Source organism: Diabrotica virgifera, chromosome 4, assembly GCF_917563875.1.
Source record: "Diabrotica virgifera virgifera chromosome 4, PGI_DIABVI_V3a".
NCBI classification, from domain to species: Eukaryota; Metazoa; Arthropoda; class Insecta; order Coleoptera; family Chrysomelidae; genus Diabrotica; species Diabrotica virgifera.
The window spans coordinates 125,575,154-125,594,995 of record NC_065446.1 but is presented as its reverse complement, the minus strand read 5'-3'; the positions used below and the strand labels follow the sequence as shown (position 1 = coordinate 125,594,995).

The following is a 19,842-nucleotide window of genomic DNA, read 5'->3' as shown; positions in this document are numbered from 1 at the left end:
ATGACATAGTCTTTGTAGCAGATTACGTGACAAAAATGCAAAAACTTATAAACATATGGACAAAGAAACATCGAGAACAGTAAAATAATGCTTATCGGCGAAAAGGAAGAAAATGAAATAAATATAAAATGCAAAAATACTCAACTGGAAATAGTTACGGCATATGATTATTTTGGAAGCATGATACTATAAATAAAAAATGTTATTTATAGTATCATGCTTGGAAGTATACTTACCAATGATGGGAAAATAGACCTCGAAATAACAAACAGAACTAAAAAATCAAACAAACTGTACTACGCACTAGCGCCAGTTCTGAGGCAAAAAGAATTGTCCCACGGAACAGAAATTAAATAAACCATAAAATCCTTTATCAAAGGATCATGACAAAAGGTATATTTGTCAAAAACCCTATACAGGGCTACATCACAAAACATAACTAGTTTTCAATCGGTTGATCGATCATCATCAGTGTTTTCCTAAAATGTGTATAACCATATAAAATGCAAAGTATTTAAAATTTTGACTACGATTTTAAAAAGTTATAGGTTAAGGCCGCGTCTCACCATCAAATAATTTGATCAAACAGTTTGAGCAAACTTGACGTACTTGAGGAAGTACGTCAAAGTGACGTCACAATTGCAGTTTTTTTGAAATTCTAAAAATCTGTGCTCTCACTATCAGTCTAGTTTGATCAAATTTTTTGTATTGAGTTGTCTAACTTGTTTGTACTTTATTTAAAATTAAAATTTTCGCTGTGTCTAGGTACACGCTAACGTGTACGCAAATAAAAAAGTTAGGTACACGCGAAACGTCATCAAGTCAGTGACGTCACTATTTAGCGTGCACTGTTACTGGTTTTTTGCGTACACGCTAACTTGAGTGTCAGTCAGAGTGAGGTTCAATTTGTCTAATCGCGTTGTGTTTGTGTTTACATTTTAATATTGATTAGTAAAGAGATTTCTTATTTTAATTTGTTTGTTTTTTTTTTATTTCTTATTTTAGTGTTTGTTTTTAAATTAATTATGGAGTGTGGGCATTATTTAGTTCTTTTAATGAGTTTAACAGTATTTTAAAACAGTATGAAAAAGATAAGAGACAAAAATTCGTGATTAAGGGTAGCGGAAGTATTAAGATAAAATATACACGGCGATTGATTAGTATGATAAAGCTAAGTAGATCCCCTATAGTTATAGATAGCAATAAAAGTTAGTAACAAAAATTGTAGCAAACTTTGAGCTTCATATTACAAAATTAATTAGAATGTTACAGGGCGTTTGATAACATAATGGCAGACCAAACTTATGTTTTTTTTTTAAATGGAACACCCTATATTTTATTTTATGTTCGAAATCTTCTTAATTTCCCCATCACGAAAATATAAAGGTTTATTATGTTATACAGGGTATTTACAAAGTTTTAACCAATTTTCTATGAAAATCGTAACAAGTTCAACTCTCTGTATAAATAGAAATAAACACAACAGCATTGGTTTATAAACTGTTATAATTAACTTACGTATAAAAATTATTTTAACAGTATTTTGTACATACATGCCATGTCAACTGAATATTTATTTTGATAACCTAAATATAAATATTAATATATAATATATGATTATAATAATATATAATAGTACTTATATTATACTTTTATACAATATAGGTACACATTGATTTATTACAATTAAGTTTGAAATATCTGAATAGTTCTGCTTCCCTTCCCTTAATAACCAATATTTTTCTATCAGACAAACACTAAACTTATCAAAATAGCGTGTACCAAAGTATACAGTCACTGCGCACGCTAAATAATGACGTCACTAGCTTGATGAAGTTTAATTCGCGTGTACCTAACTTTTTTATTTGCGTACACGTTAGCGTGTACCTAGACACAGCGTAAAATTTTTCATTATAATTTTTCATTATCCACAATGAACACTCAGGATGTGACGTCACTAACTGTCACTTTCAGTTTGCTCAAACCAGTTTGATCAAATTATTGATGGTGGGACGCGGTCTTTATACTCACTTGAATCTAACATGCTAACCACCAAAGTAAAAAATATTTGGGTAAAAACCCTTTATAATTAATCCGTAATCCGTCATAGGAACATAGAAAAATTATGTGAATTTAAACATCCATGAAACCGAGATAAACCGAGCGTAAATGCCAAGAGTGTCACTATTTTCTAAGTGTCATTAGGGTCAAAATTTGATAACAGTGGAGTAAACTTGCCTGAGGTTGGACCAATTACAAACAAGCTTTATATAGGCTATAGTTTCTGTGAGTAAAAAAGAGATCTATTATCAAAAAAAAGAAAATTATTCCTGATCCTGAATTTTGATGCATAGGCAAAGATGGAATAGGCTTTTCATCGATTGTCATTTGTTTCGAGCTTCTGTCATATGTTGTATAATCTGTGTATAATATTAATATACACGGATTATACGACATTTGACAGAAGCTCGAAACAAATGACTGTGAATGAAAAGCCCTATTGAAGAACTATAATAGACGTTGACGTTGACGTTGACGGTCACGTTGACGGTTGACGTTCTAATCTGACAATGACAATCCAAATCATACTATGAAAAAAAAATAGTGTTTGAAAACTAAATTTTTATTATTAACTATTTTTTAATTTTGCAAAACATGAGTTGTACAGTTACCATTTTTTAGATTTGTAAATACAATTAGTTTGCGATTCGTAGTTGTAAAATCAGCGTTTAACATGACTGTGTTTTCCAAAGTTCAAGGATTTATTTCAAGGCACAGGAACAAGTTTTACATTGGGGGTGCTATTATCTCGGGATCTATTTTATTAACCAAATATGCCCAGTATAAGCTTAGGGAATGGCAAGAAAGGGAAACCAAGGAGTTCTTCGACAGAAACCGCAAACAAAACCATTTTGAGAGCATAGAAAGAACCAAAAGCCAAACATTTTCTAATTTTGCCGTGGCTCTATTAGATTTAATTTCAGATACAGTAAACACAGATGAAATTATTGAACGTCTTAAGACAAATCCAGAAAACAAAGTTGAACTATGGAACAATTTAAAGGTAAGTCATGACTATATGAAACACAAACATTAATTACTTACTGCAACAGTAAATATTTAGTTATTTGTATAATACTTATAATAATATATTACATATATTTATACAGTAGGAAAAATGAAAGAATACCCATGCCTCCATGATATGCATAGGAATCAAATCAAATTTTCTAGTCAAAACAAGGTCTAAACTAATACTGTAAAAAAGGGATGTGACTATGGTTTGTTTTTTAACCAAGAGGAGTGATTCAAATTTACTGCGCTGTATTGCTTGTTTGTAATTGGTCCAACCGCAGGCAAGTTTACTCCACTGTTATAAAATTTTAACACTAATGACGTTTATCAACTTTTGACACTAGTGACATTTCATAGGTTAATATACCATTCCAGGGTGAGGTCATTTGACAGCGACTGGAGGGCAAAGATCTTGTAAACAAAGTAGGTTAAGTGTAGAAAACCATTGTTTAATTTAAGAATATGATTAAAATACCAGCGTTTTGTTCAGTTGTAAAGTGTTCCAGTAAAAGTAAAAGAGATAAAGTGAGTTTTTTTATAATACCAGCCGCATTTATGCCTGGTTGCACCAACAGATCTTAAGCTCCAGCTTAGCTAAGCTCTACTTATAAATAGGGCCTCCTTGAGTATCACTTACATTGCACCAAAATTTTAGATTCTTACCTTATTATCAATTATATCTATTATTATATTATGGTATTCGTATTGTAATATATTATAATTATAATATATTAATTCTTATGATATTCTGGACTTAAGCTTAAGATCTGTTGGTGCAACCGGGCATTAAAGACCGAGATGTTTTAAATCACTGTAATCGCAATGCACTGTACACAGAACGATGATATGGGCCAATAAAACTGATTTTCTGATTATACCGGGTTTTTGCATCCCCTATTAGGGTGTCCTATATCTAATATTAGAAATTTTTGTAGTTAAAACCACAGATTTCTTATAATAAAACGAGAAAATAGCAAAAATAACACCGAAAACACAATTTTTGCCCCTCAGCGACACTGTCAAAGTCACGTGGCCTGGAATGGTCTATTAAGTTATATCAGCGATTTTTGTGTTTTCTGTGTTATTCCTTTAATTTTTAGATTGTTAGTCTGCTTTTATATAAAAAGCAGTTGTTTTTGGAACTCTTTAGCTACGTATTAATTTAATATAATATTTATGGATTTCGTTGAGGGCGATTAGATCAACCAAAAAAGAAGATGTATTTGGTTATTATTCTAGTGACTTTCTTGGATGTGAATCTGTCTTTTTAGTTTAGTCCTCCTGGTTAAAAAATAAACTATACCACGGTATGATTTTTCGCTACGTAAATGTGTCAAAAATTTTTTGTGATGTTATTCTTTTTCTGATAATACCTATATATTTATTGGTAATAAATGTTGCTTTTACTACCGTAATTAATTATTTGATATAGATTAATAATACAAAAATAATGAGTAATAACCAAATGTATTATGAATTTCTCCATGTTAAAGTTGCAGGACGTAAATAGTAACAGAAATTTTAAAAAAAATTGCTGGTCTTTGGTATAGGGATGATTGTAGGCAAGCATATAGGTCCCTAAGAATTCTCACTGTTCCATCTCTATATATACTTGAGAACCTAATGTTTATCAAGAGGGGAGGGGGGCACTTTGAAACCCATGAGAACATACACCAACATGACACCCAATATAAACACCATCTCGTGCCAGCCTACTGGAGATTGAGGAGGTATCAAACTGGGCCAGGATACTGGGCTATTAAATTTTTCAACAAACTTCCAGATAGTTTAAAGTGTCTTCCATTAAATCAATTTAAGAGTACAATTAAAGATATTTTGTTAGAAAATGTTTTTTATAGTAATGAGGAATTTCTTGCATTTAAATTTTAGGATTTTATGACTTTAAGCAATGTCCATTGTTAATGTAATCAAATTTAATGTGATTTTAATGTTAGTATTTAATGTTATTAATACTCTTAGTCGTATTGTGCATCTTTTTAATTTGTATTGCGTCCAAATCTTTGTGTAATTTTATTTGACATGTGTTAAACACTTGTGTTATTGACATGAATAAACGAATCTGAATCTGAATCTGAAAAAATGTCGTTTATATCAGCTGCATTAAGTGACTTAAATGAAAGTAAACTTAATGAATTCAGATCATTTTGGCATCCAGATCATTTTCCAGACATTATCTGCAAATAAATGTACATTCGTAAAAATATTCTAATCTGTAATTTTATACAGTATGATTGAAAAGTCAGAGTAATATGTACACGTTTGGCAAACTCATAGACAGAAGTTAACCATATTGACAGATGATTACTTACAAATTTTATTGACTTATTTTAATTAACTAAATACTTACCAAACCAAAAATACAATATAATATCAAAATAGCTTTTAAAAGAACTGAGTTTATTCAAGTAAATACGACTGATTATTAAAATTTATAAACTCTACCGAACCTAACCCAGTTTCACTGTCAAAGTGACAGAAATTGAATTTGTCAGATTATAGTTGACCAGCACGATTACTCAAATAGTAGTTTATACAATCATTATCTCTACTGATGTTGAATGTTTTTCTAAGAATGACATTAGAAGTACAGAAATAGTCAAGTGTGAGTTTAAATTTTCTACTAAATTAATATAACTACATTGAACAATTGTATCGCCGTCTCACTCTGTCAATTATAAATATGTACCTGCTTATGTCTTGGATAACGTTTTTGCTTAGTAGATAACACTTAATAATCTATCTCTCTTGTTTGTTATTTATTGAAAGAGGCAGCAAATCTAAAATATGTGCTTGATATGATCGTTCATGGGTATTCTTTCATTTTTCTGACTGTATATATTACTTATTAGAATTAATACTTGTTTACAATTGAAGACTTAAGTGGAAGAAGGGGGTATGTTACAAAGCTTACCTTTTGAGATATGGCCAGTTTAAGTTTTTATCCCTCTACTTTTATCATGAAAATATTGTCTGTGTTATTTGGCTTTATTGATATTGCTACAAGCATTCCTTTTCATATAAGGTTGATAATTTGATTTTATTTTTATTATTTTTTCTAAAAATAAATAAAAACTGTATGATACATACTGTATAATACATACCGCCTTCTTCCATTCATTTTAGTTTGTATAACTATGCTTTAGCTGAATGGATGAAGGGAGTATGTGGCATGAAATAATAATACTCTATAATCAGTTTTACAGAAATTTATGTAATTGAACACAAAATAATCTTCATGTGCTGTGCTCGATTATCGAGTGTTGGCTATCAAATTAGGCTATAGTACTTTTGTTGATTACAGCTCGGAAAAGGGATGCAGGGATCTGTTAAACCATTCTCTCAGGTTTCTAAGCCATGACAGTCTTCTTCGATTTGGCCCTTCTTCTTCCGTCTATCTTGTCTTGTAAGTATTATTAAATGGAGTCTATTATACAGAGTGAGTTTTATATAATATGGAAAGCCTCAATTATCTAAGGGTTTTCTAAACCTAAGGGTTTTCTAATGCGGCCGATATTATAGTAGCAATTACATTGTTGTCAGATCTTCCTTTTTTCTCGAAATATAATTAACTTTCTTATTTCAAATGGAACACCCTGTATATATTTTGCGTTTTGAAGTCCTTAAGAAATGCTGATTATTTTTCATATTATATTCTCTATACCTAAATGCCATAATTTAGGAGTAATAGCTACATTCATTAAAAAAAAATTTAAGCAAATTATTAAAAACAATTTTTTCGGCCCGTGTAGACATTATTTTAGGTTCTTTTGATCATTGGAAACAAAAAAAGGTCTTTTGTAACTTTTCTCTAAAGTTAATCGTTCTTGAGTTAAGTATAAACAATTTAAACCTAAAAAAACGAAAAATATTTCATACCTCCTTCCCTTCAAGAATGACATTTTACATGTTAGGCACCACTTGCATCCACTAGAATATCTCTTATTAAGCTTTTTAGATGTATACTGAATTCGCTCTATCGAGATTCACTTTGACACTGACGTTAGTAATTTCTTTTTTGGAAAGTTCAATTGTCAGAAGTGACTGGAAATTACTGCACAACCAACGCACCTGCTCATAGCCAATATTATTAATAGTAAACAGACATAAAAATAACATAAATCTTACGCCAATCAATAATTATTTATTTACATCATTATAATGTATTGATAACAAATGAGAAAATTATTTATTGTACAAAATAAAAATATTTTGTAGAAATAAACTCCACAAAATTTTATGAGATTAGTAGACACTCCCACTATTTCTAATAATTCTTCCTTTTTAAAGGAAAGATTAAGTTGATTTTAGCAATTAATAGCGTGAGGTAGGAATTTTTGTGTTGTATGTTTCCTATTCCGAATGTGTCAAAGTGAATCTCGGTAGAGCGAATTCAGTATACACAGTATAAGTGTCATATGATAGTGAAGTTACATACCACCTTTATTCACTAGGAAACTCAAAATTTTAGAAAATGTGACATACCACCTTCTTCCACTTAGGTCTTCAATTATTGCTGAACTACTTTTACAGCTGGTTCCTAAAAAAACTGTACGACTCTTAGTAAGATTTGATCATTTTGAGCAGTGTATTTGATTGTTCTGACATTATATTATATTTATTATGACATACAAATAATTAGTGATGTAACCAATAAAAAACGGTACCGTTTAAAAAAAAACCGTTTTTTATTGCAAAAAAAACGAAGCCTTCGTTTTTTTTGTTTCTTTTTCGTTTTTTTTTATTTTGATTTTTTAAGTGGGTACAGTTTATTTAATGACAAAAACATAATAAATATAATATTCTGTATAATTTTATAACAAAATAAGTATTATTTCGTTTCATAATTAATTTCGTATAAATCCTTTAAATAAAAAGACCATGGGTACAAACAAAATAAGAAGAGTTTATTCGTTAACTTGCAAAATCAAAGCAAAAATAAGTAATAAAAATTTATCAAATAAAAAAAACAACGTCTTAATGATTGAAAAGGTTCAATTAATTAACCGAATCCCTTAAATGAACACTGATCCGTCCCGTCGCTATCTGCATTTTCTTCAGACTCTGAAGCTTCCTCTTCATCACTTTCAAAGACAGACTCCGACTGATCTGAATTGGATATTATCATTGGTTCCGGTTCAGATTCTAATGCAGGATTGACTGTGAAGCTAGGGCCAGCAATTGATTCTGAACTGGATGATTCACTTGGCTGTAGTTCAGCCATTAATTTTAAATTATGAGCCACATACACGATTTTTGACGCTCGAGTATTGGTCAGCCTGTTTCTCTTGTTGGTGTGAATTCTCGAATATGAAGAAAATGATCTTTCACATGCTGCTGATGTCGCTGGCAACTCTAGAAAACGAATCGCCAACTTGGAGAGTGCGGTATTTGAGCAAAGACCACTCCACCAGGCAATAGGGCTGATAGCTGCAATTGTGTCCTCATTCCATAGAAAAGCCTTTTTGAATAGTCCTTCTTTTGCAATAAAATTGACAACGTCAGCTAAGACGGCTGCTTCATCGACAGCTGGCATCTTCTGTGCTACCTTGTATATGACTTCTGTCGCATCAGTCTACATTAAATAAAAAAATTAATATAAATATAAATAAAACCCACTATAACCTAAAAAAATTTACCATCTCATCTGAGCTAAGTTCGCAGCCACGATATTTTGGATCCAAAAGGTTAGCTACAAAATGAACACTATAAATAGCAAACTTCTTCCGATTTTCAAAAATTGCCCTTGTATCTGCTTCCTCTTTGGATAACAATGGACTTTTAGTGACATTTTCTAATGAGGTGTTAACCATTTTTTAAATAAATGCAGACATTTTGAAATCGTTGGTGTGTCACCTTCTACAGAGGTAATTGTGTTAGCAATTGGTTCCAGAAGCATAATGTATCCTTGTACCCGGTCCCAAAATATATCGCTTAGAGCATTTTTTTTTAAAGATGGGTGTTTGCTTACTGCCTTTTCAACTTCTCCATTGATAGCCATCCTTTTTATTATTTGTTTGTTAGCAAGCAATGATTGTAGACAAAGAACTAATGATCTCCATCTGGTAGGCACTGGGAGTTTAAGACTGCAACTTATTTTTAATTCGTTTTGTTTTTCCTTTACCCACGCAGATAATATGTGGCTTTGTCGGATGGCCTTTGTAAGGGCAACAGCCTCGGCAGTAAACGATTTCAGACTTGTTAAATTTTTGAGATCGGTAAATATTAAATTAAGATAATGAGCAAAGCATCCATAGGTAAAAATGTTATTATCAAAATCATTTTCAATCAAGGCCTAAGCAGCTTTCATGTTTGCTGCATTGTCTGTGACTATACCAAATACCTTTCGGGGACCGATTTCACTTATTACTGCACCAAGGGTTTTTGTCATATATTCTGCAGTATGAGGTGCAGTGCCTGTGGGCATAATTTTAAAAAGGAATGGCTTTGGAGTTGTTACAACAAAGTTTAGGACAGCCTCGTTCCTAATATTGGACCATCCATCCACCATTAGTCCAACAGAATGTACTCCAGCTTAAAGTAAAGAGATAATTATTTTTAACCTACTAGCATAATGTAGGTTTACTTATATTAAAGTCGGGCCGTTCTAAAATTACTGAAATATATACGACGGACGGTGTGGTACAACACTGTACCGCATCTGGTTGCTGTTCAAGGTCTTTCCTGTTAAACTTCGTCCGTAGTACGTTGTTCACTGGTAATTTTACAGCGGCTCGCCTATATATTGTCAATGTTTTAATAAATATAATAACAGTAAATTAAATATTTTTTTAAAAATTCCAAAATTCCCCAAATTACATTAGTTTTAATGAACTAATACGGTTCCAACCGGAGTCGATGCCAAATTACATCATTTTGTACAACAGTCCTTGGTAATGATGCAATGGCATCGAAACCGGTTGGAACCGTATTAGATTATTATTAAAACTAATGTAATTTGTGGATTTTCTAAAAAATATTTAATTTATTGTTATTACGCAGAATTTCACAGAGTAAGGGCCGAAACAATAAATTTTAATAAACATGGTAAAACTTAAATCTTACCAATGTTTTCCGAAACCATAGCCTTTACACGTAGGTGCTCACTGTCTAATAGTGGGCCTGATACAAGGTGTCGGGTTGGTATCTGATAAGCAGGTCTGAGAAATTTAAACAACTTCTGCCACTGTATATTTTCTACTAAAGCCAGTGGTGCTTGACTTAAATAGATAGCCCGGCTAAGCAGTTCATCGGCTTTTACTTTTTGTTCAGGTGTCATTTTATCCATGAATGCGGACACCTCTTTAGATTGTGATTTCGGTTTTTCTGTAAATAAAATTCCCAAATTTATTAAATTTAAAAATAAGTCTGTAAAGTAAGGTTATCTTTAGGAATTTCTACTAAATAAAGAAGAGGGAAATTTGGAAATATTTTTAGAGCTTTGGTACATACCTTTAACTTTTTCCTCCCTTTTTTCATGTATTGTTTGTAATAGTCCAATGTTTCGTTGTTTTCTCTCCGTCACTCCATACTTTATTTTAACTTCCTCTGGACATTTTAGGCATTTTTTAATATGTTCCAACAAACGTGTCCCATTTTTTGATAGTTGAAGTGTACAAAAAGTACACTATACTTGAGGAGTTTTTTTTCTGTGTTTTTAGCATTTTAAACAGGGAACTTACTTTGCAACTTTTCCTTCCCCGTGATTCCCGCGAAGAACAAGAACTCGAATTCGAAGACATTATAAACATTCAGTTTTTGTCACTAATGTCACTACAGTAGGTAGCAAATAATTTATTATCATAAAACACAGAAAATATAATTAACAATAATTAATTTATTTAAACACACTTAAATAAGCACTAAACACAAATATTTCCGGCACAAGGCAAGTAAATCACAAAATAACAACAGAACACCTGCAAAAGCTAATCGGTAATTCCCCGGTTTTCTCAGCGCCAACGAATACGAGCGTCCTGCTAAATTTCGGTGATTCCCCAAAAGCAACGACGTAAAAAATAATAGATAAAGGCAGTAAGGGTTTAATGTCTCAATATTTTTTAAAAGGGAACGTCAAACACTGAGTTTCTAGATGTTTTGGATATAATATTGAAATATTGGGTGATTTTTAGGCTTACAAACAAGTCCTAATATTGATATTGTTAATATTACGTTGAGAAACTAATAAAAAACAATTAAAAACAAAAAAAACACGTTTTTTATTGTTTTTTTTTCCGTTTTTTTTTTAGAATTAAAAAGAAACACGTTTTTTTTTACATCACTACAAATAATAAAATAAACAAACAAACAACTGATTACATATGTTAATTCATAAATTGTAATAATTATTAAGGTCTAAATTTTGATATTATTTTAAATTCCAGCATTATTAGGTAATTCTAATTTTTTGATATTTTATTTTAGATATTTTTGGTCTTCCAGAACCTTGCTTTCTTTCGAGAGTTTCTTGTTCTATCCATCTTTTATTAATATTAAAAACTGTTGTTCTGCTTACGTTAAAATGGTTCACTACGGCAGATAGTGACCAACCATCTTCTAATTTCGTTACAATTTTTGTTTTTAGTTCTTTGCTAGCATGCGGAGCCATTTTTTGAGGTTGAACAGAATAAGTTATGTGACAAATTTTAAGATCTGGCAGTGACAGTGCCAGTATGTAAATAATAAATATTTATCCTACAAAATATACTGCTCAATTTTCTACAAAATACACTTTCTACAAAAGGCACGATTCTGACATTGACGGCAGGCGGCAGACAGCAACTGCACGCGGCAGTTAGAGTTGTGACCATGACGATGTCATTACTTTGTACTATTAATTTGTATAATTATTAGCAACTGGTGTCCGGCAGAACGTCAGTTGCTAAGAAATATACAAATTAATACTGCAAAGTAATGATGTCGTCCTTTAGAGTCGTATCAGTTTTTTTAGGAACCAGCTGCTGTACATAACTTAAGATGGGATAAATTTGTGTCCAGTCTTTTGTATCATAACAATAATAGGTACCAACCTATCAAGCCAATTAGCTGAGACTATGTTCTATTAGTGTTGGGCACATAATTAAATTCTTTGCTGCTTTCAAAATTTCCTCTGGAATTTCATTTTCTTTGTCAGACAATTCAAAATCTGAATCCATATTTTGAAATTTGCGAACTCACCAAACAAGTTTGACAACCAACAAATTAAAAATCAACTGGCACTTGTCACTTCATAATAAATTGCAACGTTGTTGTCGTAGTAACTGAATCAAGGCAGTATGCATGTGTTATGATATTCGCAAACTCAATCGACTTGGTGGCAGTGCAGTTGCATGAAAATGGCCGATGTAATTGGGATAACGTATTTTGATATAATTAATAGTTTTATTGATGTAATTAATTAATATAAATAAATCATTCATTAAATGAGCACACCCGACAAGCATTCAATTGACATTGATACATAGATTAATGGATAAATTGTTTACATTTTCATCCCAATTCCTCTAGTTCCACATAAGCGGCAGCACCCTCGCTTGAGTTCGCGAATAGCGATTGGAAAATAAAATACCGGAAAAAGCTTTTGCCGGTCCCTAACGTTCACTTTCCGGTCTTGACCGGCAAAAGTATCCACTATCAAAAAAGTGTACATTTTCTGGTCAGTCTTATTTTTTTTTTAAATTTACATTTTTTTTATATAAACTATACTTATTTGTGGAATATTATTTGTGAGAAGAGATGTGTAGTTATTATAAGTGGATATAGTATTACAGTAGAACCCCGCAAATCCGAACTAATTGGGGGGACAGTCTGTTCGGATTCCGAAAAGTTCGGATTATCCGAAAGTTAGCCTTAACTAGTAGTTCAAAGCTTTCATTGTGATTTTGAGTAGCCAAACGTTCTCGCAAGAGTGTGGACAATATTTTTGGACTCAAGTTGACTACGAGAGAACCAAAGTAAGTTTGTGTTTAACCTTTATAAACAGTTTATAAACCTATATATTAAAGTATAATATTTATTTTTAAGAAATTTTAAATGTCAAAGTCCTAGTAATCCTACATTGTCCAATTTTCTGGCTTTACTCTGTATAATAAACATGTTTTTAAGTTTTTGTCTTGAATTTTTAAATTTTTTTCACTTTCCGTTGGTTCGGATTTGCCGAAAGTTCGGATTCGCGGGGTTCGGATTTACGGGGTTCTACTGTATTAATAAAACTTCTCATTTCCACCTATAGTCTATTTGTAAACCAAGAGGAGTAATCCAAATTTCCCGCGCCGTAAAGCTTGTTTGTAATTGGTCCAACCTCAGGCAAGTTTACTCCACTGTTATCAAATTGTGACACTAATGACATTTATAAAATTTTGACACTATTGGCATTTCATAGGTTAATTAAGTTATATCAGCTGAAACGAAATAAGCGGTGGACTACCCCAGCTAATTGAAACAATATTTGAAAATATTACCTCAATCATCCAAGATAGCCATCGTTACACCCTTAGCTTAGCTCAGTCACTGAGGTGTGTGTTCGTCTTGTCTTAATCTTAAAAATGAACTCTGAAAATTTAGAATGGAAGCAAACAAAACAGTATTTTTAACTAATCATGTTTATTGTTCATAAAGATATAATAAAAATATGACTTAGTAAATTGCATTAACAAATATATTCAAATTCTTGCCAAAAACTAACAATTCTGGACTATACTTAGGGCTTTTGGTATTGATGGTAACTTCTTGATGTTGAATGGTACTGCTGTGGACTTCTCTTGACCTGGCAGATGTTGTGGCCCTAGGTCAGTGCAGCTACGGTCTTGGTGGTGTCGTACTTGGATGTTGGATGCTGCTGTCTAGATGTCATGGCCCCATTGTCATTAGCCTTAGTGTCATCGCCGGCGATAGGCTTTTTTGAAGCTCCCAGAGGGAGGACGGTGATCTTATCCAAAAAACTGTAACAGTAAAACACATATCAACAATCAAGAAGCTAATAACCAAACTGTACCTTTGCCAAATAGTATCCCAAAAATAGTAGATGGCAAGGGTAAATTAAATGGAATTTAGATGAGGAGAATAGTTAAAATTTTGATTACTAAACGTGCACACACGTAAATTAGAAAGAAATATTTAAAACTAAAATATCAGAACACATGGTTTGACATTGGGGTTAGGTTAGATATAAAAAAACATTAGAAAAACTGTAAGATGTAGAAATGTAATTAAAAAAAATAATAATGAATTTTCTTACCCCAAGAGAGAGATGATTTGAATAAAAATGATTTCATTTTCAAATTACATGCCTATTTAAGGAATAATTTTTCCCTTTAATTTTGTGTCTTCTGGTAGGGATGAAGTGACAATCATGACAGTGCGACTTTTGAAATGACAACCAAGTACTAGTTCAGTACAGGCATGTTCCGTATTGAAAGACAAATACTTACAGAGTAACAATGTACGGGGTATGTTCAGTATGTTCAATCGATGATTTAAATGAAAAGAGATATATTAAATAGAAGATAATAAAAGAGGATAATAAAAGCGGATAATAAAAGAGAATAATCAAAGAGGGCGCCAACGAGTTTTTAACGAAGAAAACTGGTAAAACAAATAGAAGACAATTATTGTTAATGAAATATTAAAGAAAATAAAATAAAATAATTATTTAAAAATAAAATATCAAAGGTGTGACGTTTGTAACGTTACACAGCGATTTTTATATTTTCTACGTTATTTCTTTAATTTTTAGATTTTTAGTCTGTTTTTATACAAGAAACAGTTGTGTTTAGAACTCTTCAGCGACGTATTAGTATAATATAATATTTATGGATTACCATCAAAGTCCGATATGATCAACCAAAAAAGAAGATGTATTTGGTGATATTTCTAGTGACTTTCTTGCAATGAACTGTCAATACGGATGGAATAGGCACGAAGAAAATTAATGCGGCCACGATACAAGAGAGAGGTCCTAGAGACAGACAGAGAATGTGCTGAAAAATTTGACAGGCCGTGTAATTGCAGTTGCCTATATCAACTTAAATCGGGGAAATGGACCTCATATTTTTTAAATTTTATTAACTTAACTTAATTTTTAAATACTGCCTATCAGCCCTGATACCAAGTTAAAAAAATATGAGGTTCATTTCCCCGATTTAAGTTGATATAGGCAACTGAAATTACACGGCCTGTCAAATTTTCCAGCACATTCTCTATCTCTCTCTAGGACCTCTCTCTTGTATGTTGGTGGTAATCTCGCTTTACTATTTGAATGGGACAAGGCCATTCCATCCGTATTGACAGTTCATTGCTTTCCTATGTGTGAATCTGTCTTTTTAGTTTACTCCTCTTGGTTTAAAAACAAAGCTTAGAAACCATTCTAAGGCATATTTGAAATTGCTATTAAATATGTTCAATTATTTCTCTATCTACAATTTTAACTAAATCTTCTTTTCAGGTATTGGTCATGACAAAAGTAGCAGTCACTGTCTATTCCTTAGTAATGTTAGCTGTTACTTTGAACATACAACTTATGATAATTGGTGGATATTTATATAAGGATCCCAATAGTATACCCACAGATGTCCAAGAAAAGTATTTGGCACATTGTCAAAATTTTATTAATGAAGGGGTTAAGAAGTTAGCTAAACTTATTGACAATGAGGTAGATATATATTCTTTATTTTAAAACAGTCTCATACAGTGTGTCAATTTGAAAAGATATCACCCTCTATAATTTGATCTTTATAGAAATATGCAACAACACATCAGATTTATGTGTGAGTGGCCATTTTGTAGACCAGTAAGGAAAGGGGGATTGAATGATACCTCATTTTAAAATTTGTTCAACTACCTTACCTCAAACATACCACATACATTATATATCTTCTTATATATTCTTTTCAGTTAGTTTAGAAAAATCTTGGATTCAATACTTCAAAAAATTTTTTGGAATTCTGAATCCGATACTTAATACCTTTACTACGGTTTTACTTGATTTTTCGAAAACTACTCCAATAAATACTCAAAATACTCCAATTCTCAAAAAAATCAATTTGGAGTTCAATACTCTAAAAAAAATTGAAGTTCTGAACTTGGTACCTAGTTAATATCTTTATTCCATATGTACTTACTAAAAAGAAGATGTGGTCTTTTTGAAAAGGTAATCGAACGACCTTTAAAATGAGGTATCACTAAATCCTCCTTTCCTTTTTCTGATTCCAGCTCCAGATCTTCTCTTATCTGCTAATTTCTTACCCTGTCAAGTCTTGTGACTCCTCTCGTTCTTCTTAGGTACCTAGTTTATTTCCGTCGCTTGTATTCTGCTCTTATGTCTCTCTGTTAATGTCCACGATTCACAACCGAAGGTGAGTATGTCCATATTGCCTTAAACTCTTTCATTTTTGTACGCTATTTCCCTTTTTCCTATAAAAGTTGTGTTATCTGTGTAGAATTGTTGTTGTAAATGTAGTGGTCGCTGACAGAGCGCAAAGCTTCACAGCCCGAATCAACTTTTCGGAGGTCACGAATCAACTTTTCGGAGGTCACGAATCTTATCTCTGTCAGCTTTTTCTATTGTTTGTTTAGCTTTATATATTATACAACCATATAATTACCTATTTATTTTATGTTTATTACGATCTATTGTTACCTGCAATCGATCCAATATAGTTTGGATGACTATACTCGCAACGGCTCATCTTATGAGCTTTGATATGGAGCAATCATACACACATGTACATACTATCGATCGGTAAAAAAAATCCTTTAATTTTCATCCAATCAACTTTAATAGCTCGCAGGTATGTTGATTTGGTTCTATAACCTGCTCAAGAGAGGTGCAATGGAAAAACATTTAATTGAGCTTTAATTCGCTTAAAATAATAAAAAATATCATATGATTCCATATAAGTTTGGTTATGTGTATGTGATGTGTTACAAGCAAGCCAGAGGGTTTCGGCTAACCAAAACAAATCTGGCCAACACTCAACAGAACAAGAAATAACTGCGGCAGGTATTCTGATTCATTTTTCAGGAAACCAAACTGCAACTTTGGCGCTGACAAATTATTAAATACCTATTGGAGGACTTTCTTGTTGAATCCTACTTTGGCAACCCATCCGATTTCTTAGTTGAGACAAAATAGTCAATTGGATATATTTGTGACCTAGATGCTTGCTTTTAACGTTATGCTGTTATGCTGTTGGCTATTTTGTTGGTATTATATTGTGATTATTTGTAGTATATTGTTTATTCTATTTATATACCTATACAATTCGGTGTATGTATAACTTACCTCTGATGTATATATTATTTGTTATATATTTTTAGGTTCAAAAATATGTTGGTAATATGGAATTAACAAAGCAGCTAAAACTTGGAGATATAGAAAATTTAAACTGGTCTGTACAAGTAGCTTTATCTTCACAAAGGGATGGTCCAATTGAATCTTTTAAAAGCTTTATATTTTCTACAGAAGAAACTAGTGGTGATAGCATTATATATGACAATATGGTAAGTAGTACTTGTACACTCCTATTAATAATTGTTACTCTTGTTGTTATCTCTGCTCTCTAATAGCTTTCTCTGGGACAATGTTGAATAGAAGGCCCGATAGGCTATCTCCCTCTCGAAGTCCTGTTCTTCCTTATTCATTAGCATATTTTAGCAATTACTGCGCTTTTTCAAACTCTTCTTGATCTTGATATATGTATTATTTGATTTTAGATGTTCACTAATTTCGGATATAACTTTTTTTCAGTTAAGAGACACTGCAGACTTCCTAGATAGTGAAGAAGTAAAGTCACTCACTACCCGTTGTATCAATCAAGGATTCATTTTACTGGGAGACCAGCTGGCAGAATTGTATACAAAAGGTAACATGGCTGGAGATGCCAGTAATAGCGACGAATCATTTAAAAATCCTTTTGAATTACAGAAGCCTCTAGCTAAGTTAATTCCCTTAATAAATGGGTTACTAAATAAACAATCATTCCCTCACGCTCTTATTCAGCAATTAAGTTCAAATAAAAAGCTTCAAACTTTAAATGCAAATGTTTATGAGAGTTTATTGTGATAATAAAGATTTATTTTGGTTAATGTATTTTTTGTACTAAGCTTATATGACAACGTTAGCAACATGACATAGACTACGATGAAAGTCTTTGATTTCTCACCCACATTAACCAGTGAAACCCAGCGGTGAAGTGATTAATTAAATAAATTATTATTGTTCGTCTGCTATAACTTTTTCCATGCGTCACGATTCATTTTTAAACAAATTAATTCAAAACATAAAGTCAAAGGTATGCCGATGTGTGTAGTATACAGTATACAAAATGTATATACACATCGACGTTCGTTTCACTTTATGTTTTAACTTAATTTGTCTCAAAATGAATCTGACGCATGGGCAAAGTTATAGCGGACGAACAATATACAAACTAGGGCTTTCAATCCCGCAATACCGAGATCTCGGTATTGCGGGATTCCGCGTCATTTTCCAATCCCGCGTGTTGCGGGATTACAGACGCAGGATCCGCGGGATTTGCGGGACTGAAAAAAGCGTACATTACTGCTGTAGCTACGCTCAAAATTATCAAAAAACTGGAAAAAAATTATTAAAGGTTAGCTTCAGAATTAGCTTTGACTTTGCGCCGTATTTAACAACGACGTAGAAATGTGACTGCACTACTAATTTATACCCAAAAGCCTCAGTTACGAAGCGTCGTGTGACGATGAAACTTTTCATCTTCCACCAAAAAGTTTACTTCGAAAAGAAATTAATGATTTTGTAACGGGAATGAACAGCAATGAGCAATGAGCCTTTGAAATTCATCTGAGAGCAATGATGACAAATATGCTGATCAAGTAAGAAACACGTGAGAAATAATGTCATGTAGAGGTTCCATCATCGGGTTCCGATCTTGATCTTACATTGCAACAGGAGTTAGAGTTGACTATATCGTCAGCATGTAATGTATTTACTTTGTCCGTCGCCATCTCGAGTTAATACACTTGAGACCATTATTAAAATAGAAATGACTCTCTATGAATCTGGGGAGTTAATGGGAAAATATCTTACATTTACATATAAAGCCTAAAAAGGAATACCGTCGACGTGTGGAAGCCGAAGGGACATTTTCTGCTGCTGGCTATATTGTGTCTAAAATACGCAGGAGTTTGGCAGATGACAGTTTAGATTTAGATATTGGCTCGTATGAATAAATATGAGAATTTAGTTTATACTCCAAATTTTGGAGTACATACTCCACGCGGTAGTATTTATTCTTATGTACGGTGAGTAGAAACTCATCACATGAACATATTTTTATTCGTATGAAATGTAATATAAACTTACACTTTATGCTCATATTCATGAGAACGTACTCGGAGTTTACACTCCGTTTTTATTCATACTATCCAATATGTTGTGTTTCCTTTGCAAACATTTTCAATTGAAAGCTTTAGCTAAATAATAGTAACTTATAGCTAATTAATATAGCAACTAAATTAGTAAACTTTATTAATTTTCAGTTGAAAATGGGTTTTTCCCTTGATTTTTAAAATTTTTTTGGTGTATTTTTTGAAGAAGATATTTTTTTTGTTTTTTCAGTATTTGTTACTTTTTTTGTGAAGAAAAGCAGTTTTGATCTCATGCTAATAGTAATATTTAAATAACTAAATGTGGAGTTAGTTGATTAATTTATTGTTTTATTTGCCTTATATAAATATGACTATTTTCAATATGCGGGATCCCGCAAA

General features: G+C 32.0%; 2 protein-coding genes and 1 long non-coding RNA gene across 3 annotated transcripts; 1 reads left to right on the top strand and 2 right to left on the bottom strand.

Annotated features, from left to right (window-relative positions):
- The first annotated feature begins 2,563 nt into the window (after positions 1-2,563).
- On the top strand, positions 2,564-18,177 carry LOC114343740 (peroxisomal biogenesis factor 3). The gene is made up of 4 exons (XM_050649606.1): positions 2,564-3,064; positions 15,536-15,742; positions 17,410-17,592; positions 17,840-18,177. The coding sequence occupies exons 1-4, from the start codon at positions 2,735-2,737 to the stop codon at positions 18,152-18,154; spliced, it is 1,035 nt and encodes a 344-aa protein (XP_050505563.1). The 5' UTR covers positions 2,564-2,734; the 3' UTR covers positions 18,155-18,177.
- LOC126883904 (uncharacterized) lies at positions 7,989-9,063 on the bottom strand. Its single transcript, XM_050649607.1, has 2 exons — positions 8,733-9,063; positions 7,989-8,668 (listed from the first exon to the last, which is right to left on the bottom strand). Exons 1-2 carry the CDS (start codon positions 8,904-8,906, stop codon positions 8,096-8,098), a joined length of 747 nt encoding a protein of 248 aa, XP_050505564.1. The 5' UTR covers positions 8,907-9,063; the 3' UTR covers positions 7,989-8,095.
- On the bottom strand, positions 10,348-11,127 carry LOC126883905 (uncharacterized). The gene is made up of 2 exons (XR_007697746.1): positions 10,546-11,127; positions 10,348-10,419 (listed from the first exon to the last, which is right to left on the bottom strand). It is a non-coding gene; the product is annotated as an uncharacterized LOC126883905 (long non-coding RNA).
- Positions 18,178-19,842: the final 1,665 nt, after the last annotated feature.